This window comes from Globicephala melas, chromosome X (assembly GCF_963455315.2).
Source record: "Globicephala melas chromosome X, mGloMel1.2, whole genome shotgun sequence".
Classification (NCBI taxonomy): domain Eukaryota; kingdom Metazoa; phylum Chordata; class Mammalia; order Artiodactyla; family Delphinidae; genus Globicephala; species Globicephala melas.
The window spans coordinates 30,374,943-30,397,036 of NC_083335.1; the positions used below are offsets into that span (position 1 = coordinate 30,374,943).

The following is a 22,094-nucleotide window of genomic DNA, read 5'->3' on the forward strand; positions in this document are numbered from 1 at the left end:
TTGAGGAATGTTACTTCTAAACCAACACGGTGCATGCAGATTGTATAGTTTGAGAGTCTTAACTCTGTCTTTAATGGGTGGTGGTATCTTTAGTTTTTTAATCTCCAGTGAGGTGCCTTGACTGTCTGGGACTCCAGAACAATGTGTATTTATTGTGTTACCCTTCTCTGTTACCATCTGCAGAGCAATCAGTAACCACGAGCAGATGGGCAATTGAGTGGGATTCAGCCTTTCTTCAGGACTCTCTGTGAGCCTAGTGACTTCCTCTCACAGAGCCTATTTTATTTCTTGTAACCTATCAGTTGTTACTTTAATGCCTCTGGTTTATGCTATTTACCATCTTTATTTTAAAATCCCTTATTCATTGATCATCTTGGCATTCCTAAACAAAAAGCATTGATAATATTGGAATAGAAGGAAGCTTTAAAATAGCCCAAAATTTAAAAAATTCAAATAGTTAAATACATTGTAGAATAGTGAAACAAAAAATAATCAAATAAAAAATATACATATGCAAAAAAGAACTTCAGCCCATACCTCACATCATATTCAAAATTAACCCCAAACACACACACACACACACACACACAAATGTATAAACCCAACACATAAATCTAAAACCCAAATGTAAAACTAAATGTAAAACCCCAAACTATAAAACCTCTAGGAGAAAACATAAGGAGAAATGCTTGTGACCTTGTGTTAGGCTAAAAGTTTTTAGATACACCACCAAAAGCATGATTCGTAAGAGAAAAAAATAACTAAATCTGACTTGTCAAAATTAACAACGTCTGTTCTTTGAAAAACACCGGGACTAAATATTTGCAGATCACATATCCAATAAAGGACTTGTATTCAAAATATATAAGACACTCAAAACTTGACAAGAAGAAAACAAACAATGCAATTAAAATGGGTAAAGTGTTTAAACAAAGATATATGGATGGCAAATAACTACGTGAAAAGATGTTCAACATCACTTGTCATTAGGGAAATGCAAATTAAAATCACAATGAGACACCTCTACACCTGTTAAAATGATTCATGTTTAACCACACTAAGGTGTCAGTGAGCATGTGGACGTACTGGTACTTTCACGTCCTGCTGGCGGCAATGTGCAAAGGTACAACTACTTTGGAAAACAACTTGGCAGCTCCTTAAAAAAGTTAAACACACACATACCACACTACCCAGCCATTCCACTCCTAGGTATTTACCCAAGATAAATGAATGCGTATATGCATACAAAGACTTGTATATGAATGTTCAGAGCAGCTGTATTTGTAATAGCCCCAAACTGGAAACAATTCAAATGTTCATCAACAGGTGAATGGGTAACAAATTATAGTATATCCATTCACTGGACTATTATTCAGCAATAAAATAGGAATGAATTTATGATACATGCAACAACATGGATGAATCTCAAAATAATTATGCTGAGTGAAAGAAGCTAGATAAAATAAGAATACATACTGTATGATTCCATAAAATTCTCAAAAATTCAAACTAAACTGAAAGAAAGTAAATCAGTGGTTGCCTGGGATGGAGGAGTATGGGGGCAGGGAGGAATTACAAAGGATCATGAGGAAACTTGATGTGGTGATGGATGGGTATATATATATATATATATATATATATATATATATATATATACCCCTGAAGAAGATATAAGACTGAAAAAGATGAAGGACACTGAGAAACAAGGGGAAAATCAAGAGGAAAGGCTCAGAGGTAAAATGAGTGTGTGTGTGGTGGGTACAGAGTAGTGGGAAATTGCACTGGTATAGCAGGGCCTTACATGATCAGCAGAACATTTCGGATTGAACTCTAGAGTCAACGGGGAAACCTTGAAGGATTCTGAGGAGGTAAGAGACAATGAAGGGAGTGCTTTAAGATCAACTAGGGAGGAGTGATAGAGACAGCTCCCTTAGTGCACAAGAGGGCCCCTTGTTCGTGCCAAGAGTGACCTGAACTGAAGAATTTCACAGTTAAAAACACAGAAATATAAGCACTACAAAGTCAGTTACAAATTCAGTTCTGATAAGGGCAGCATAAATGGTTTAGCCAGTGTAATCCACTCAATCCTACTGTGAAATATGCTAGAAATGTGGATTTTTAAAAACCAGTAGAATACATTCCACATCTAATGAGTACTAGCAACAACAGGATCCTAGAAAGTTGGGACTAAATAGTCTAGGCCAACTCTTTACTTCATGTATGAACAAAGTGAAATCCAATTTCGGGAAGGAGCTTGTCCAAGGTCATTGAACAAATAAGTGATGTAATCAGGGAACATGTTCCGTGACAGTAATTCCCCAAACTGGATTTCAGGGAGCAGCAGTTTGTAAACACATTCACATTACTCTCAACACAGGAATATTACAGATGCATATATGAATATGTAGTCATTAAATCTATCACTGTGATTGTAATCCAAATACTTGGAAAACGTTAGTCTCTAGTGCTTATTTCCCCACACTTGCTTTGAACATTTTATGCCATCCATATGAACCAATGCCACCATAATTACAGAACTCACGAATAAACTGTTAACATAAATCAAAGCGTCTTTCTGCCTCTGAATTACACCTACAGTAATAAATTTTAAAATAATGCTTAAAATTGTCAACACCACAACATGCAATTATAAAAATTCTTGTTATTTATAAGAAATTGACAACAACTTTGTAAGCTTGTAGAATTCAAAAGAACACCTATACTTACATTGAAACCTGACATGTTAATATCTATCCGTGGTTCACCTTCCTTTTGTCCTTTTGGTGCAATTTGATTGAGAAGATGAAAATAGGCTTTGGAATCCTACAAATGAATTGAAAATGTCAGTGAGATCACATTTATAAAGAATGAATGTATCCTATTGTCCCATGTTTGGAAGGATACTTGCATCGGACTTTGTGAGAATGTACGACACAAATCTCTATCTTCTAATTTAACAGCTCCTTTCCCCAGAAAAGTCCACTTTTCTGGCCTTAGGTCTGCCTTGAATATGGATGAACTGGATTTTGTCATGACTTTACAATTTATTGAAGTCATCAATACAATAATGCTAGTAAACACGTAACTAGTTCTGTACCTTCACTGAGTTACTGAAGTCAATAAGCTTGATAGATAAAACAAGCAAGAGAAAAAAGTAGGACAGGAGAAATCCAGGAAGCATAGGGAAAGAAAAAATAAACAGGTTACATCATTACAAAGCACAATATGTATATACCATAAGGTATGGAGAAGAGATTAGCTGTGTTAAAGATGTATTTAAATGACAAAAATTTTAAAACGAGTAACACTTGAGGTGGTGAAATAACATTAAACCCTTAATTATCTGAATATATTTAACCAAACAAGCTTCTCTTTGTTTTAAGCCCCTGAACTCTTTCACCACTTGAACACTTTCACTTGGAATCCCAATACCTAAAACAAAATGGCACTGCTCATACGGGGTGTGCGCTGGGTGAATGCAGGCTGTGTGGACACTGCACAGAACAAAACGTGAAAACCACTGTACCAAGCGCGAACACTTAGAAGGGTCTTCAACACACATGTCAAATTGTACCAGAGGACAGGAACTGGTGTGAAGATTCCTTAATCATGTTATATTTGAAGATCACCTTCCCAGCTATGACAGTTTTCTATTACTAGGCCTTGACAGTCCAGACAGATTATAAAGGAATGTTTCTTGTGGTAAACCCTACGGATTATGTGCATCCTAATCCCCTGGAGAAGTTGTTCAATATGGAGATTGCTGGATCCCACCTCAGACCTACCAAGCACAGATCTCTGGGAGCTGCCCGGAGAGCTGCATCTTAAATGAGCCACCCCAATAAGTTTGATACACTCGCCAGAAACGATTCTAAGATCGGGGAGAATCAGGTGAGTGAAAGCCACTTCAGAGCAATTCATGGAATGCAAACCCAGATCATACCATTAGTGGGCATAGGGGTTATCTCCTTCCAAGGAGTAGTGCATTACAGTTGTGAAAGTGCTTTCGCTTACAATTACCTACTAAAGGTGCAGAAACAATTCGTAATCTAACCCTATGTACTTGAGAAAGACAGGTAAAGAGCAGACCCCACAGAGTCTGTACTTACTACCCTGAAAAGGGGCTGTACAGGTGAAAATCTGAACTTGAACATACATTACCTAACAATCCTCTGCTTTTTAAAAATATTCAAAGCAGAATATTTTTTGAAAAAATATTCATTTGTATATAAGATACCCTTTTATACATTTAAATTATGTGCTCCGAACATAAAATACATTTATGAATGGTTTTTGGGAACGTATCTAATGTGTAAAGCAAAATATAGCTGGCTAAGCATGTTGCATAAATTAAAAGAAGAGGTGGGGTCAGTTGGTTTTATAATTTTGGGGCCATCCTTAATTTTCACTGATGAAATCAGTAATGCAAATATATCCCATTACTTTCTCTCACCACTGAATAAACTGATGTGGTCACAGACTATTTTCACAGCCCTATTGGCCAGTGACATCTGGTGAAGATCCTTGAGTTTGTTCCCTGTGTTCCAACATCCAGATTTTGGAGAGTCGAGTTGGTTAATGAGAATGCCAAGATATCTGCCCTGGTGATTTTGGCCCTGTCTCCCCGAGATGCCAGAGGCAACGTGTGGTAAATGAATGCTACCGATGTCTCCCGCCCTTGCGAGTTTTCCCTAGTGCTCGTGGTGAGCAGTGAGTGCCAAAATTCAACTCAACGCAAGAAATCTTTGTGGGTCTTTTATGTGCCAGGTGTTGTGTTAGAGGTGGGCTTTAGTAGGAGGGCGGTAATGCAAGGGCGGACGCTGAGGTAGGAGACACAGACATAAATAAAAGTATGTAACTACCCTCAAGAACTCAGTGCCTGAAGGAGGGAGCACATGACAGAAGGAGACAGGGAATCCTGAGGCCCTCTCTCTTCCAGGTCTTTACTAAAAGGTACACTGAGGCCTGGAAAAGGCAGTTAGCAACAGAAGAGTCATGACTGCCTGTCCTTTCGTACTCCATGTTGAACAGTAGGTAGAATAGAAAATGTTAGGACTATAATATAATACTTTTTACCCCTTTCCGCAAAATGAAAGCTAGACTTGGCGCTAGTGCTCCTTACTTGGCTCCATCTCTCTACTGAAATCTACCGTCAGGGCCAAGAGGCAACAAGGCTGGGTGATAAACTCATAGGAATGACCCCCTCCTTTAAGCTGGCATGAAATCTCCCGAGTCATTATATTCCCCCAAAGTGTCGATAACTGCACAGTTACCTTGATGTCAGCACTAAAATTGTTGATTTTCTGCCAGCCTGAGTTTTCCAAATGAAAGTTTGCCCATCTAAGCAGAAGCTCTTCTGGAGATAATTTCATAAGCTCCTCCAAGGTCTCACCGTCTCGAAGTAAAGCAGCCAAGGCTATAAGGAAAAAACCCACAACCAATATATTCCATGTAACAGTTATTACAAGTTTATTGAGTCTTTTGACACTCTATTAAGTAAGTAAGAGAGGTACTAAAAGTACTGTGACCTAGTGCCTGGTTTTCAGGTACTCACAGTCTAATAACAAAGATAAATAAAAGTAGATAATTATGATACAGATAGAAACATTGTATTATGAGAATACACAGCAAATATTTATTATAACATATTCTTTATTATTCTTCACATTCCAAATACCAAATGTTCTAGCTTTTAAGTTGAACATTTTCACATTATGTCATATATTTACATAAATTGTTCTTAAATAATATTAAAATCAGAGACTTGGGGGAGTATGTTTAAAATTTTGGAGCCCTTTACTTAACCTTTTGATTAAACGAGTATACAAACCCTAAGGTATTTATATTTAAGTATAACTAATTAACTCTTGAAGTGTTAAACCTACTTTTAAAGGAATAGAATTCAATTTTACATTTTCTATAGCATCTAACATGTAAAGGCTGCTCAACAATTTTCTGTTGTTGAATTGAATGCCTAGAAGAAGCCAAGGGTTTTTTGATAAATATTCCCAGAGGTAAGAGGTAGAAGCTTGGGTGTCTGTACAGAGCACTGTCTAAATTCAAGCACTGTTTTATGAAGAAGTTGTGTAGTCCTTATGCAATAACTACCTCCCATAAGATAAAAGGAGATTTACATTGAACAAGACTGAAACTGCCTGATTTCCAAAGAGGTCTAAGCGATACCTCTAACAGGCAAATTTCATCTTTCATGGACTCTGCTTCATGCCATGTCATTCTGGCACTGAGGGATTTAAGCAAGGGCAGAGGTAACATTCTTACTTGTGCAGAAGCCTCTGCTCAGAAGAGGCCAGCAATTAGAAAAATTTTATTTGTTTAAATATAGGCCCCTTTGAGTGGATTGAAAGTGTAAGTGTAATAAAGTTTTGGATAAATGTGCAAAATAAGACTGTTGACAGGCATTGTGAGACCCTGAAATACTGAGAACCCCCAGTATATATTCTTCCCCCAAAGTAACTGAGGATTGATATGGTGATTTCCAGAAGAAAATGTGAATATTTGGAGTGATGCTTAATATTTTAAACTTCAAAAGGAGAAGATAATGTAGTACTTCCGAGCACCCCAGGACAATTGTATTGCATATGCTTATATATCCTAGAAGTCTATGATGTGATATCAAAACCTATCCTATAAGAATGATGCTTCTGCTAATTCAGGAAACATGAGACCACCAGGGGCAATTTAGAATAGTTTTGAAGAGGCCTAAATCTATGATAGAATAGAAAAGGTATGGAAAATAATAGGAGATGGTGTGCAGCAGTGGAGCTGAGGGTGGTGATGGGGTGGGGACTGTGTGGTCAGAGCAGAAAAGAATACATATTAAGTTTGGGGACTTTGGGCAAGTTCCTTAAACTCTCTGTGCTTTCGTGCCTTTATTGTACAATGAATTCTAAAGTGCCAGACAAATGTTAATTACTACTAAAGAAGAAAGTTATAATTAGGCTATTTTCCTGAATAACACTATAACATTACCTTATGTTTAATTCTAGTTATCATCTAATCACCTCAATTAAGTGAAAGCATGACAGTCTGCATGACTAGAAAAAAATAACCAATAAACGACTTTCAAAATTAGGACTGTGTTCCATTACCTTCATTCCTGCTTAATTCAATGTCAGCAAACAAACCGATCTTAATGATCTGCCAAAGCAGTCCCAAAACCAGATGAGGTTTCCCAGCCCGCAAATCTTCTGCACCAATATTCACAACGTGACACCCAATGGCAGAAGCAGAGTTCAGTGCCAAGTTCAAGTTTTCCTGCAAGACAGCCAATTTACAACACTTGCTTCTTAACCTTTCTGCGTTTTTGCAGTCTATTTCTCCCTTCACTGAAAGTAACACTCAGCAAGGAAATTATGTCTTAATTTTACCCATACGTGATCCACAGAAAGCAATATCCAGGCTTTGGTGTTAAAAGCATAGCTAGGGTCTTCCCTGGTGGTCCAGTGGGTAAGACTCTGCGCTCCCAATGTAGGGGGCCCGGGTTTGATCCCTGGTTGGGGAACTAGATCCCACATGCATGCCACAACTACGAGTCTGCATGCCACAACTAAGAAACCCACGTGCCACAACTAAACATGCCTCAATGAAGTTCCTACGTGCCGCAACTAAGACCTGGTGCCGCCTAAATAAATAAATATTAAAAAAAAAAAAGCATAGCTAAAACAAATCTAGCCTCATTGTTATTGTCTTTTTCAGATTTACAAGGGAAGTTAACTCGGTATTTTTATTTGGTCCCTTCTTAAGGACACTGACAGTAAAGGGAAAGGCTGAGTTACTAGAGTAAGGATATCCATATGGGTTAAGTGTCGTATTTCTAAAAATGCCTAAATGAGAGGTCTATTGAATACACCTGAGAGTTCTAGAAGTTCTCAATCTCCACATCCCGAGATGCTCTTGCCTGAGGGAATTTTGCTATCTAACAGTCTAATACTCACTAAATGGAAAATAAAAGCCCTTTGTTCTTTAAGCATGCTAATTAATTAAGAGCTTATTTCTGTATGTTTGAACACAAAATGCAATGAAAAGAACACAGAACTGCTTCGCAGTTAGACCTGGATTTGAACTTTACTTCCAGCAGCAACGTCAGTACAGCTCAGAAGCCTTTCTGAGTCTCAGTTTCTCTTTTCTATGAAATCTGGAAAACAAGCCTCAACTCAGACTTGTTATAAGAATTAAATGAGACGATGAAAAGTGCAGAGCCTATGGTCTGTAGAACAGGTCCTCAAACAGTAGTTTCATGGAAGGAGGGGAGAATGGTGCATACCTGAATGATGAAGGGTGTAAGTTTCTTCTTGTTGATTGCTCTCTCATCAATTGTATCAGGAACTGAAAGGTTGATCATTTTACTGAAACAAATTTTGAAATGAGTTGACTTATTTTAAAATAATCTTTAATATACACAAATACTGTAAGGCTTATTATAACATGTCTCTCATATAATCTGAAACAAAATGCAACATATGACTTTTAACACGTTGATCTCAAAAAAACTATACATATAAAAATGCAAATAAAAAAGACCAAAGTATTTACAGTAGTTGAGTATTTCTAAGTTGGGCATTAGGGTATACTGTCTTATTTAATTTTTTGTAACTTCCACATTCTTTTAGAAGAATGAATTACTCGGATATTAAAAAAACCTTTATTGAATAAATATTAAAAACAGATAATATCGCACATTGAAACTGAATCTCTCTTCTAGATTACACAACGCACAATTAAAACGACCATTTATCTACAAAGAGGTAAAATTAGTTGAGCATGAGATTCTTTCATTCACCAAATACTTATTGAGTGCCTAGATGATGTACCAGGTACTATATTTGGTGCTGGAAATACAGTGATAATACAGAGAGAAAGAAAAGTTATCTTAATTAGGTTAGAATCTGACTTAGGAAGAATCTCATTTGGTAAAATTTGGAGTTAGACTCTAACATCTTAGATGTTTATAATACTGCCCTAAAACAAGTTATTCTGCATAGGGAAAACCATGCTTCTTTCCATGCAAAATTTAAATATTAAATAAATAGTACCATATGAGTCTCTATATTAAAACATATCGGGAATATCTCTTTACAGCCGATAAGTGGCAAGTAAGGGGATATTTCACATTTTTAAAATCAGCTTTTCAAACAACCAAAATGACCTTACTGAAAGAAAAAAGAATTTTATATATTGTACACTGTCATCAGAAATATACCTATTGCACTGTTCTAAGTGCTCTATATATAGTCACTTAAAGCTCACAACAGCCCTGTGAGGCAAGTACAATAATATGGGGACCATAATGGATGGATCCTGAAATGCAAAGTGATCAAGTACCTTTTATTTATTAAAAAAATTCTTCCCTATTATGGTTTATTACAGGATATTAAATATAGTTCCCTGTGCTATATGGTAGGACCTTATTGTTTATCTATTTTATATATAGTGTGTATCTGCTAATGCAAAACTCCTAATTTATCTCTTTCTCCCCCTTTCCCCTTTGGTAACCATAAGTTTATTTTCTATGTCTGTGAGTCTGTTTCTATTTTGTACATAAGTTCATTTGTATCATTTTTTTTAAGATTGCACATATAAGTGATATCATGTGGTATTTTACTTTCTCTGTCTGACTTACTTCACTCAGTATGACAATCTCTAGGTCCATCCATGTTGCTGCAAATGGCATAATTTCAATCTTTTTTATGGCTGAGTAGTACTCCATTGTGTATATGTACCACATCTTCTGTATCCATTCCTCTGTCGATGGACATTTAGGTTGCTTCCATGTCTTGGCTATTGTAAATAGTGCTGCTGTGAACATTGGGGTGCATGTATCTTTTTGACTTATTGTTTTCTCCAGACATATGCCCAGGAGTGGGACTGCTGGATCATATGGCAACTCTATTTTTAGTTTTTTAAGGAACCTCCATAGTATTTTCCATAGTGGCTGCACCAATTTACATTCCCACCAACAGTGTAAGAAGGTTCAAAGGGGTCAGTATCTTGATTGCAGCTATTGATAAATAGCTACTGAGTGGCAGAGCCTGAATAGGAACCGGGCAGACTGATTATGGAGCATGCTCTTAACCACTGTACGCCACTGCCTCAAAAAAGAGTTGCGTTCACTGACAAACTGTTGATAATCTTATATCATTTCTGCCAAGACACTGTTGGGTCTGGGGCAGCAGGAGTGACAAATGCATTTTTCAGAAATAAGTAATTGGAGGGTGAAAAGTGACGAGTGGCCTGTTTTTCTCTTTTGGAACCTATGGTACTTGAGAATAAAGAGATGCTGACATAAAAAGTTCAACTAAGTTGTATTGTTTAGCTTACTCAGTGGTGAGAAGAAATTGGAAGCTGAGAGCTTCTCTAGGAAGAGGTCTCTGGTCTAAATGACTGAGTTTTAGATTCACCTTTGGTGGTACTTTCACGGACAGGCCTAGAGATGAAATGGGCAGAATCTAGACAAATTTCAATTCTGGCTATTCCCCGAGATGAATCCGTCAAGCATCCAGAAACAACTATGTCAATTACATGGAAGACTATTTTTGGAAATCTTACCAAAGCACAATTCCATCACCAACAGCTTTGAACAGGTCATCGGTATTTGGGTTCATTGGTATGACATGTCGGCAATCTGGATCATTTTCCAAAGCTTTGTTTATCCAGTTAACGAAAGCATATTTTTCTTCCTCTAAAATTATGTGGAATAAGAAGACATTAGTTCATACTCTAGGTTAACTATTTGACTCTAAAGCCAGAAATAGTTGTTCAGGAGAGCTGTACGTTAATGTATCACAAGCCTGTTGTTATCCTCTTTGGAAACCCAGACAAGTGAATGCAACACAGTGGCTATTAGGAGCTATAAAATAAACAAAAAGAATAGAGCAGGGTTAACTGATCCTTAGAAGTTAGTTACAAAATTCTTTAGAAATTCTATTTATATTACTGTAGGGCTCTGCTGTAATAAAGCCTATCTGTGCACGTATTGTATCATGGCTCTTACAAGCTAATGAAGCCGTACAATAAATACCTGTAATGCCTTTATGGGAAGTATTAGTCCCAAGTCCAAATATAGGTCACAACGACTTCGACTGTATTCTTAATTAGGAGGCAATGTATTTCTAGAGCCCCTCCTTGATATTATAGCAGGCAACCTACTTAGTTCACTGTGTTCACCTAACACATGTGAAACTATTTACCTGAGTAAGAATGCTGCGTTCCTTCACTGGACAGCTCTGAAGTTCCTCCCAGAGCACAGATCCCTTCTTTCCTATTGATTGCTTTGCGGAAGGTTTTGGCAATATCGCTGCTTTTTACCTCTTGGAAAATCTAGTAACGAAAATATGTTGTTGATTCACAATTTTCAATCAGGTACAACCATAAGCATATTTATCTTCTTTTATACTGTGGTAACCTACATTTTCCCCCATAGGTGATGAGTGTTAAAAGATAAGGCAAACTAGGCTTGAGTTTTAAGATGCTAAACAAGTACTTCAATACTGCTACCAAAAATGAAGTGCCAGAGGTCAACTGCACACACCTGTCAAAAACATCAAGTGCCACATGCGCTGAATCCGTTTTAAGCCAAAGACTAGTGTTGTTCAAAGGCACAGGTAAATCTGTTAATTTTCTAGAACAAGGAAGGCTTTGTTCCTTTCCTGAAGAGAAAAGACTGAAGGATTCCCCCTTCTTTAAGCACGATTCATAGTGCAAAGAAAGATGAAAATTTTGGGACTTCCCTGGTGGCGCAGTGGTTAAGAATCCGCCTGCCAGTGCAGGGGACACGGGCTTGAGCCCTGCTCTGGGAAGATCCCACATGCCGCAGAGCAACTAAGCCCGTGTGCCACAACGACTGAGCCTGTGCCCTAGAGCCCACAAGCCACAACTACTGAGCCCGAGAGCCACAACTACTGAAGCCTGTGTGCCCAGAGCCCATGCTCCGCAACGAGAGAAGCCACTGCAATGAGAAGCCTGCGCACTGCAACGAAGAGTAGCCCCTGCTCGCTGCATCTAGAGAAAGCCTGTGCGCAGCAACTAAGACCCAATGCAGACAAAAAAAAAAAAAAAAAAAAAGAATAAACCCAGAAAAGAGGCTTTTCAGTGATCAAGCTTCTCTTCACAATAAGGCACATGGCTAATGAAATTAACCTGCACATTCTAATTGTACAAAAGCAGGCTGTAACGAAACAAATTTCATACCCTACTCTAACCGCTTGACTGAATGACCGGACATTCCAAAGGTCTGCCTATACATGTCTGAAATACTGGAACTTACCTAATCTCCAATTTGTTCCTGAGCTACCAATGTGCATGGCTAAATTAGCCACTGCCAGAAAAACAGGAGCAAGATGTAGCATTTTCATAAAAACTTCTTTAAAACATGTTTAGAACACAATAGACTTATCGAAAGAAACTTACGGCCCTAATGGAAAAGTTGCTGAGCAAACAGAAGATAACCCAAAGGCCTTTAACATTACTGACAAGTACATACTCACAAACACACCTCAGGAGGGGTAGCCTATGTTTGAAGGTCATAGAACAGGGTCACCGTATTTAGCAGTTCAGGCTGTGTCTATGAGAGCAGGCATGAGTAGAAGCTGAAATCCAGCCCATGCTCCCCTAAGCAGGCCTGGTGTCTAGTGCAAGACTGTGGCAGGCAGAAAGAGGAGTGCCTTTTTACATTTAGTCTCTCCAGGAGAGCATCTTTTTGTAATTAATCACCTGAGACAGACTCTTTCTAACTGGTAGGAAAGTTGCTGTAGCCCCATCACAAAGTCATCTTTTCCTGTTACCGTCCTGAAATCCTGGCCTTCCTTGGACTTATAAACCCAATTTTATTTAGGAAAATAGTTAGTAAGCAGTAAGTTTTACAAAATCAAGCTTACTCAATTTCCATAGCTGTGATTTTGTGCTATACCTGTAATTTCAGAGGTAGACTCAGAATGTGTGCGCGCGCGCGTCTATGTCTGTATATGTATATAGACACACACACACTGACTACTCTAAATATTACACACAGCCAATGAAATCACTCTTCCTCCTCTCTGGCCATTATACTGACTCCTGTTAAGTATCCATAATGTGGAACTGACTCATGTACTCTGGGTAATTTCAAATTATTAAAATTATTTTTACTCACACTGATTCCACCTGTAATTTCATTTAATTTACCTTACCTTCCAAGCCAAGATTAGACAACAAAATGGTTACTTGGGAATGTAGCAATCTTAACTGTGATGCATTCTGTTCCCACAGCTCCCTCTTTGATAACTATACGTATCTGCTCAGTGGAAAAACAATATTTACTATTCTACCTCATTCTGAACTTTACTTCATTTAGTATAACACTGTGTAGTAAATTAAAATATAAAATGTGTGCTTCCCCTGACTGAGATACCATAAATCACTGGAACGACAAAAATCTCCAAAATGTGATTGCCTCGAAGCTACTCCCCTCAGAATGACATATGAAAAGTTATTTTTCTTATCACGACTATTTTTGCCTTAAGGATCATTAGCTTCTAAAAATTAGGTTGTTTCCATGATCACTATTTCAGCTGAAAAACTTTGTAAACATCATGGAAAAGAGGAACAATACAAATAATAATAACTTTTAAAGAAGAATGTCTACTGTACAATATTCTAACGCAATTACTTACATAGCTCTACTTAAACCCTTGATGCTTGGGAACAACATGTTGAATACAAAGTTGCAATTAAATGAGTTAATTTTCAATTGTCTTACAAAAGTTACATGACCTTCCTTCTCTAAATATTTTAAAATAAATTCTTCTAGCCGGGCTCAAATTTTCAGTTTCATAGTATTTTCCTCTGTTCTTTAGGTTTAAAAAAATGTTAAAAGATAAGTGATAGTTGAAGATTTATGTATCTGTTAAATTGATTCACTACGTGAGAATTTGCGTTTTATTTTCTACTTTAGTAAAGGAATCAGTCGAGTGGATGATAAAGCAATTTGAGTATAAGCCTTGGCTTTACAAGAATCTCTGAAATCAGAGACAGCACCAGGCCAACTACTGTGCTGGAGAGTTGTCAATGAATCTTTTCAAAGCTGCCCGTGGTGATACTAATGAGCTCACTGTTTCATGCTGTTTTCCCTCCATGAGGAGGGACTTGCTTTATCATGTGTGAACAAACTCCTGGTGTACACTGCTCACTCTGGTTCTATATATCTTTTCCAGTCTCTTTTATGAAACGTATATGTTTCTTATTCCTTTCAAAAGTGTCATCACCTTCCTAGATCAGCACTAGTGGCCAAACCAAAGCAATGCAGAGGCACAGGACTTAAGAAGGAAAGATTTTAGAATGAATTGCAAAAAAATACTGACTGGCTTCCAGTGTTTGAGGCTTGTTTCCAACGCAGCAGGTTTGAATTTTTACTTTTCGGGGAATCTGTTGTAGGCCTAAACTTAGTAATAATAGGGAAAGAACACTGCCTTTTTAATAAATAGAAATAACTACCAACAACTAACACCTGTATAGCATTTGCTATATACTGGGTATGGTTCTAAGCACTTTACTTATATGAAGCTACTTAATCCTATGAGGTCGGTAATATTAGTGAAAGTTCTAAAACAGGTCAATAACTTATTACCATTATGTAAGAGCAAGGTTCTCACTGTGAAAATAAGAGTTTAATGCAGATTTCTCTGCTGAAAGACCTTATCGCCATACCAATCTTTTTACAGATGAAGTAAAAAACCCCACTATTGGGATTCCCTGGTGGCGCAGTGGTTGGGAGTCCGCCTGCCGATGCGGGGGACGTGGGTTCGTGCCCCGGTCCGGGAGGATCCCACGTGCCGCGGAGCGGCTGGGCCCATGAGCCATGGGCGCTGAGCCTGCGCGTCCAGAGCCTGTGCTCCGCAAGGGGAGAGGCCGCAACAGTGAGAGGCCCGCGTACCGCAAAAAACAAAACAAAACAAACAAACAAACAAAAACCCCACTATTACCTCGGAAGTATAAAAATCCAGTAATTTAGTTTTGAAATACTTAGAAGAAATAAGATCAGTTAATATATTTAATTTTAACACGTGAAGTTTACATATGATTTGGGGGCTCTTTTCTGCCATATATATATATATTCTTCTCCAAAATTAATATAAACATGTTGTTTGTAACCTGGTTTGCAATTAACACCTCTTAGGTAGCAATTTAAAATAAAAACCAAAAATCTAACATGCAAGAACATGTTTACTTCTATTTCCTTATGTTAATCCCTGACAGGAATAATGTGCTTCCTCTTGCTCAGGTAACTAGGATCTACCCATACTTTGTCTGACAATTTGTAAGATGTTTCATTGATGACAAGGCAGATGGGAGTGGACAGACATTTGGTTGGTTACATACCCATCTTTCTTTCAGTACAGTCACGGTGGTATCATTCTGAAACTTCATGTGGGTTATTTTACTGTCCTTCAGATTTCAAATTTCTTGAATAGAAGGGAGGTAACCGGAAAAAGCCAGTAGTCCCCTGTGTAATGTTGGGCAAGTCACTTCCTTTTTCAGGAACCCAGGTTTTTTTAATTTGAAAAATGAAGGCGTATAAACATATTGATTTCTTCCAATTCTAAAATATACATTTTAACCAACAAGGTCCTCATTAGTATTTTATTTTTTAAAAAAATCCCTGGTGATGCCAAAATTATTATGCCTGTTATTCACTTTTTAAGAAAATACTAGGGTAATCACAGCCTTCACTTAAGAGCCACAAACAGCTGTGTGGAATCAGCAACGTTTCAAAATATACAAAATTAAATATTTCCCTAAGATGATTTTTCTCAAAGACAATTTCATAACTGTGTCCTTCAAAATACTGGCACACTGCAAATCTTGATTATTTAAGTCTGTTCTTTTTAGTAGATTAAAAAATTCTGAGCAGAAAATTATATCAAAAATAAGTGATCATAGTTATCTACTGCTCTAAGCTGCTTTAAACTCACAATTAAACATGCAGTTACAAGGGAGGCAAGTTATACATCAGAGGACATGCAAGCGCTCATATTGCAAGTCAATTGCAACTTACTATTGAACATAGGATTCGAAACAAAAGGCTTTGGCAATAACTGGAGACAAAAAATGGTGGGGAGGAGATCAGTATTTCAAAAGGAGATGGCAAGAACTATAGCATTGTAGTTATGAAATATGCCTGCATTTTTAAAAAAAGTAACACTCCCCTCCTCCCAGCCACGCCCTGCCCTGCCCCACCCCCAGGCAAATGCTATCAGTTGAGTAGACACCACTACTTAGTCAATTTGCTTCTGGAACTCTCAAGGTGTTCTAAAGGGGTTAATTCTAGTTGGAAAAAACATATCAGAATTGCACCTCCTTTACTGAGCTATGGTTACTGATGGGAGTATATGCTATCATTTCAGGTGTCTTGGGGCAAAAACAAACGTGGAAAAGGATAGGAGTGCTAGAAAGTTTGTGATAAGTATTAGGCACTAATTACCTATTTGCAATATATATAAGGAATGCCAAATTCGATCTAGTCAAACTCAGCCTTAAATGAATAATAAATAAAAACAATAAAATCTTAAGTGTCCTTAACTGAGGGGAGAGGCAACAGCTATTCTTTAATGTATATCTCAAATACCTTGTTAATGAATATGGATGGAAAATGCCGTATGTCTAGAAAAACCTTGACCCTGCTAGTTAGCAGCTAAAAGCATTAGGCTTCAATAGTGAGTACCACACATACACTCTCTACGCACTGAGTATGGAACACTAGGTGCTTGGGGGTAGAGGAATTAAGAAATCAGCCCCTAACCTTGAAGAGTATTTGATGATACTAGAGAAGAAAACAAGAATTTTAAGTGCCTCTTCCAATGGACCGAAAAGATGTGCTTCTAACTTTTAATTATCAAAATCATCATCCTAGGGAAAACGGTACAGTTAAATACTACTACCACAAGAGTAGCAAACATCTTTTTAATCAGAAAGTTCAACTCAGGAAGCATCCAAGACTGTGAGTCAGGGTGTATCGTTAAAATTTGGGAGTACACTGTTCCCGATAGAAAAAGCACTTGGAGGATGTCATTTCACACCTTGAAAAATGCCCTTTAATGATGCCCCCAAAGGAGACTGTTCACCTTACACAGTGAGCAGAGCATTATATCTTTGATTCTGTAAGTGTTCTTTTCTTGATTCTTTTGTTAAGATATTCTAATGGCTAAAAGAATGAACTAAATGTAGTGGGTGGGATGAGAGAAATTTTATTAGTTATAACAGTACTACTATGATATATTTAGGAACTTAATAGGACTTACTACTAAAAGACCCCACAAGACAAAGGAGCAATCATCACTTCTAATAATGGTAGGTTTTCACATACTTACATAAACAAATTCATCAAAACTTATCTTCCCATCTTTATTCCTGTCACCATCCAGCATGAGTTTTTGAATAATTTCTCTCACTTTATATCCCGGTAATGGCATATTAGCTTCCTTGAAAAGCTCATGAAGTTCATAGTCACAGATGAATCCATTGCTGTTGAGATCTTTGTAAAAAGGGAGACCAAGCAAAAACGGAAACAAATTAACCTATTAGAGTATTTTTCTTCATTTTAGGCTCAGTTCATAAGCTCGCCTAAATACAATGTTTTTCTTTCTTATTGTTTGGTACCTAAGGCTGTTTGAAAGGGAAATGCAAATTTTAACTGAAAGGGCATGGTTTACATCATGTTTTTAATGTTTTAAACAGTGTATAAGTAGCTTTACTTAAAAATAGCATCCCTAATTTTAAGAAAGCATAGCTGCTGAATAAAATTATTATTAAATCATAAAGCTGACAGGACTTTAAAAATTAAACAATATATTATACACCAATAAAACACTGCCATGGTATAAAACAATTTCTACTGTAGCTATTTAGAAGCTTTATGCCCCTTATTCTCCCCTTAGTCTAATAGAACAGTTTATGAATTAATGCTGATTATATTACATAGTACGTCTGAAATTACAATACCATCTTCAGTGCCAATTTTTTCAAGAGTTAATGTAAATAAACGTTTAGCCAAAACAAATATAGAGTTCATAAAAATAAATGCAGTCATGAGTAATGCAAATGTATAAATAACTTTTAAATTTTTGTGCTTTCATAACTTAACACTGTATCTAAGTGCTAATGAGCTTTATTCTGAAACTGTTAAAAATGGGGGAAAAAAACTGATCAATGACAAAAAGTTAATTTATCGGAAAAGAGGGCTAATGTCCTGAGGGTTATAATCACTTGGGTATATTTTTTTAGTAAAGACAGTTGGACTTTCAACAGCAATTTCAAATACTTATTGTTCAAAAATGCTTTTTATTCCTTAGGTCCTCCACTGATTTTCATATATAAATTTAATTATAATAAAGGGAAGCAATCTGAATAGAGAAATGACTCAAGATGAACACAACACCATTCAAGAAAATGTACTATGAAGTTAATCTATTTGATATATTACTGCTTAAAAACTGTACCAGATACTGTTCCTGGGATCCGGGATACTGCAATCAATGAAAGAAAGTCTTGCTGTACAAAAGCTCACGTTCTAATGACAACTAATAAGCAAATAACATATAACATAAGGGATGATTATAAACATAATGTAATATGGCGTAAGTGCTATGAAGAAAAATAAAGAGGGGTTAGGGGTTAGACTAGGGGCTATTTTGCCCCCCAGGGAATATTCAGAAATGTCTGGAGACGTTTTTGATTAGCACACACAGCTGGGGGTGGGGAAGACGCTCCCCGCATCCAGTACATAGATGCCAAGGATGCTGCTAAATATCCCACAATGCATATGACCCTCCTTCCACAGAACTGTGTGGCCCAATATGTCAACGTTGAAGTTGAGGAACCCTGCGTTATAGTGACAGGTGGGGATGTGGGTGGTGGTGGGGGTGCTATTTAGATAGAAGGTTCAAGGACAGCCACTTTGATGAGGTTATATTTGAACGAAGACTTATGTGAGCAAAGAAAGCACATCATATGGCTATCGGGGGGGGGGGAATTTTAGATAGAGGAAATAGCAAATGCCAAGTCTCTGATGTGGAAGAGTGTCTGGTGTGTTTTGGGGACAGCAAAGATCCAGTATGACTTCAGCAGAGTGAGCAAAGGAGAAAATGAGAGATGAGGTCAGGGAACTGATCATAAAAGCTCTTATTAAAATATTAAATCCTCTGTATGAAACCAATACATTGAAAGCTGATGATATTGTTATGTTTACTTTTAATGAAGTATATGATTTTAGAGTCAAATATTCTTAAACATAGGTTACCATATTTTTAATCTATCAATTAAAATGTCTATACTTTTAAAGCATCATCACCAAACTACCCAACACTTCTGAAAACCACTAACATTTCCTTTGAGGTAAAGCACTTGATTCCCCTAGGGCACATCTTCAAGTTTTTTTGCTTTGAACTTATAAAAGGCCATACATCAAACACTTGATTAGTAAAGTGTTTATATGCAGAAATCAATCCAGCAACAACATCTGCAGCTGCTAAAAGGAACAAAGTAATCCACGTGGCACTGTGGCAGGATTTTAGCAATTTTTGATGAGTGAAATTCGTGGGTTTCAATACACCTTCTCCTATGCATATACCAGTCTATTTCTCCCATTTTCTTTAAAAAGTTAAATGAGAGCTCAGTACTAGAGAGTTAAGTGTGACAAAGTGAAAGAAACACAGCATAGATGAAGGGACACAACAAGAGAGAGTAATAGGACACCGGATCTAATTTCATCTTGGCTACTAATTTGCCCAAGTCATCTCTCCAGATCTTAGTTTTCTCATCTGTAAAAGGAGGACTTTAGATCAAATGATCTCTAACGTCCCCTTTTAGCTCAAAAAACTGGAGATAGGGCTTCCCTGGTGGCGCAGTGGTTGAGAGTCCACCTGCCGAAGCAGGGGACACGGGTTCGTGCCCTGGTCCGGGAAGATCCCACATGCTGCAGAACGGCTGGGCCCGTGAGCCATGGCCGCTGAGCCTGTGCGTCCGGAGCCTGTGCTCCGCAATGGGAGAGGCCACAACAGTGAGAGGCCCGCGTATGGCCAAAAAAAAAAAAAAAAAAACCAACTGGAGATAAAAACCATCATACACAGGAAAAACAAATATAGAGTAATAACATTCTGATCACTACTATACCTCAGTATCTAAATACTATATTCCTTCATTTTACGATATCTTTAGAGAAGGAGATAGCTTATTCCTTGCAACTATCAAAACTCTTTCCAAGAGACCTTCAAGATGGCAGAAGAGTAAGCCATGGAGATCACCTTCCTCCCCACAAATACATCAGAAATACACCTACATGTGGAACAACGCCTACAGAACACCTACTGAATGCTGGAAGAAGCCCTCAGACCTCCCAAAAGCAAGAAACTCCCCACATACCTGGGTAGGGCAAAAGAAAAAACAGAGACAAAAGAATAGGGACGGGACCTGTACCAGTGGGAGGGAGCTGTGAAGGAGGAAAGGTTTCCACACACTAGGAAGGCCCTTCGCGGGCGGAGACTGTGGGTGGCGGAGGGGGGAAGCTTCGGAGCCACGGAGCACAGCAACAGGGGGGCGGAGGGCAAAGCGGAGAGATTCCTGCACAGAATATCGGTGCCCACCAGCACTCACCAGCCCGAGAGGCTTGTCTGCTCACCTGCCGGGGCGGGCGGGGCTGGGAGCTGAGGTTCGGGTTTTGGAGGTCAGATCCCAGGGAGCAGACTGGGGTTGGCTGCGTGAACACAGCCTGAAGAGTGCTAGTGCGCCACAGCTAGCCGGGAGGGAGTCCGGGAAAAAGTCTGGACCTGCCTAAGAGGCAAGAGACCACTGTGTTGGGATGCGCGAGGAGAGGGGATTCATAGTGCCACCAAAATGAGCTGCAGAGATGGGTGCGAGCCACGGCTATCAGCTTGGACCCCAGAGGCGGGCATGAGACGCTAAGGCTGCTGCTGCCGCCACCAAGAAGCCTGTGTGCAAGCACAGGTCACTGTCCCAACATCTACTCCGGGGAGCCTGTGCAGCCTGCCACTGCCAGGGTCCCGGGATCCAGGGACAACTCCCCCGGGAGAACAAACCGCATGCTTCAGGCTGTTGCAATGTCACGCTGGCCTCTGCCCCCGCAGGCTCTCCCCGCATTCCGTACACCTCCCTTCCCTAGGCCTGAGTGAGCCAGAGCCCCCTAATCAGCTGCTACTTTAACCCCGTCCTGTCTGAATGGAGAACAGATGCCCTCAGGCGACCTACATGCAGAGGCAGGGCCAAATCCAAAGCTGAATCTCAGGAGCAAACAAAGAAGAAAAAGGGAGATCTCTCCCAGCAGCCTCAGGAGCAGCGGATTAAATCTCCACAATCAACCTGATGTACCTGCATCTGTGGCATACCTGAATAGACAACGAATCATCCCAAAATTGAGGCGGTAGACTTTGGGAACAATGAAATATATATATTTCTTTATTGATTTGGTTGCTCTCTTCCTTTACATATATATATGTGTATATTTATATTTTCTCTTTTTGTGAGTGTGTATGTGTATGCTTCTTTGTGTGACTTTGTCTGTATAGCTTTGCTTTTACCATTTGTCCTAGGGTACTGTATGTCCGTTTTGTTTTTTATTTAAGTATAGTTTTTAGCACTTGTTATCATTGGTGGATTTGTTTTTTGGTTTGGTTGCTCTCTTCTTTCTTTCGTTTTATTCCTTTTTTTATTACTTTTAAATTTCTTAATTTTTTTTTATTTTAATAACTTTATTTTTCTCTTTCTTTCTTTTTTTCTTTCTTTTTTTCTGAGCTGTGTGGCTGACAGGGTCTTGGTGCTCCAACCAGGTGTCAGGCCTGTGCCTCTGAGGTGGGAGAGCCAAGTTCAGGCCATGGGTCCACCAGAGACCTCCTGGCTCCACGTAATACGAATCAGCAAAACTTCTCCCAGGGATCTCCATCTCAATGCTAAGACCCAGCTCCACTCGACAACCAGTAAGCTACAGTGCTGGACACCCTATGCCAAACAACTAACAAGACAGGAACACAACCTCACCCATTAGCAGAGAGGCTGCCTAAAATCATAATAAGGTCACAGACACCCCAAAACAC

At 38.5% G+C, this 22,094-nt stretch overlaps 1 protein-coding gene across 6 annotated transcripts in view; it reads right to left on the bottom strand.

Moving 5' to 3' along the window:
• PLS3 (plastin 3) overlaps nt 1–22,094 on the bottom strand; it is a 224,623-nt gene that overhangs the window by 7,522 nt on the left and 195,007 nt on the right. For 5 of the 6 annotated variants that reach the window (XM_060292754.2, XM_060292751.1, XM_060292755.2 and 2 more), the window contains exons 3-10: nt 17,361–17,524; nt 11,208–11,337; nt 10,567–10,699; nt 8,285–8,366; nt 7,110–7,275; nt 5,274–5,416; nt 3,098–3,124; nt 2,728–2,823 (exon numbers count right to left, since the gene is read on the bottom strand). In XM_060292754.2, the coding sequence (XP_060148737.1) occupies nt 2,728–2,823; nt 3,098–3,124; nt 5,274–5,416; nt 7,110–7,275; nt 8,285–8,366; nt 10,567–10,699; nt 11,208–11,337; nt 17,361–17,524 (941 nt within the window). The remainder of the gene's footprint in view (nt 1–2,727; nt 2,824–3,097; nt 3,125–5,273; nt 5,417–7,109; nt 7,276–8,284; nt 8,367–10,566; nt 10,700–11,207; nt 11,338–17,360; nt 17,525–22,094) is intronic. The other variant, XM_030835717.2, reaches the window with a different exon arrangement.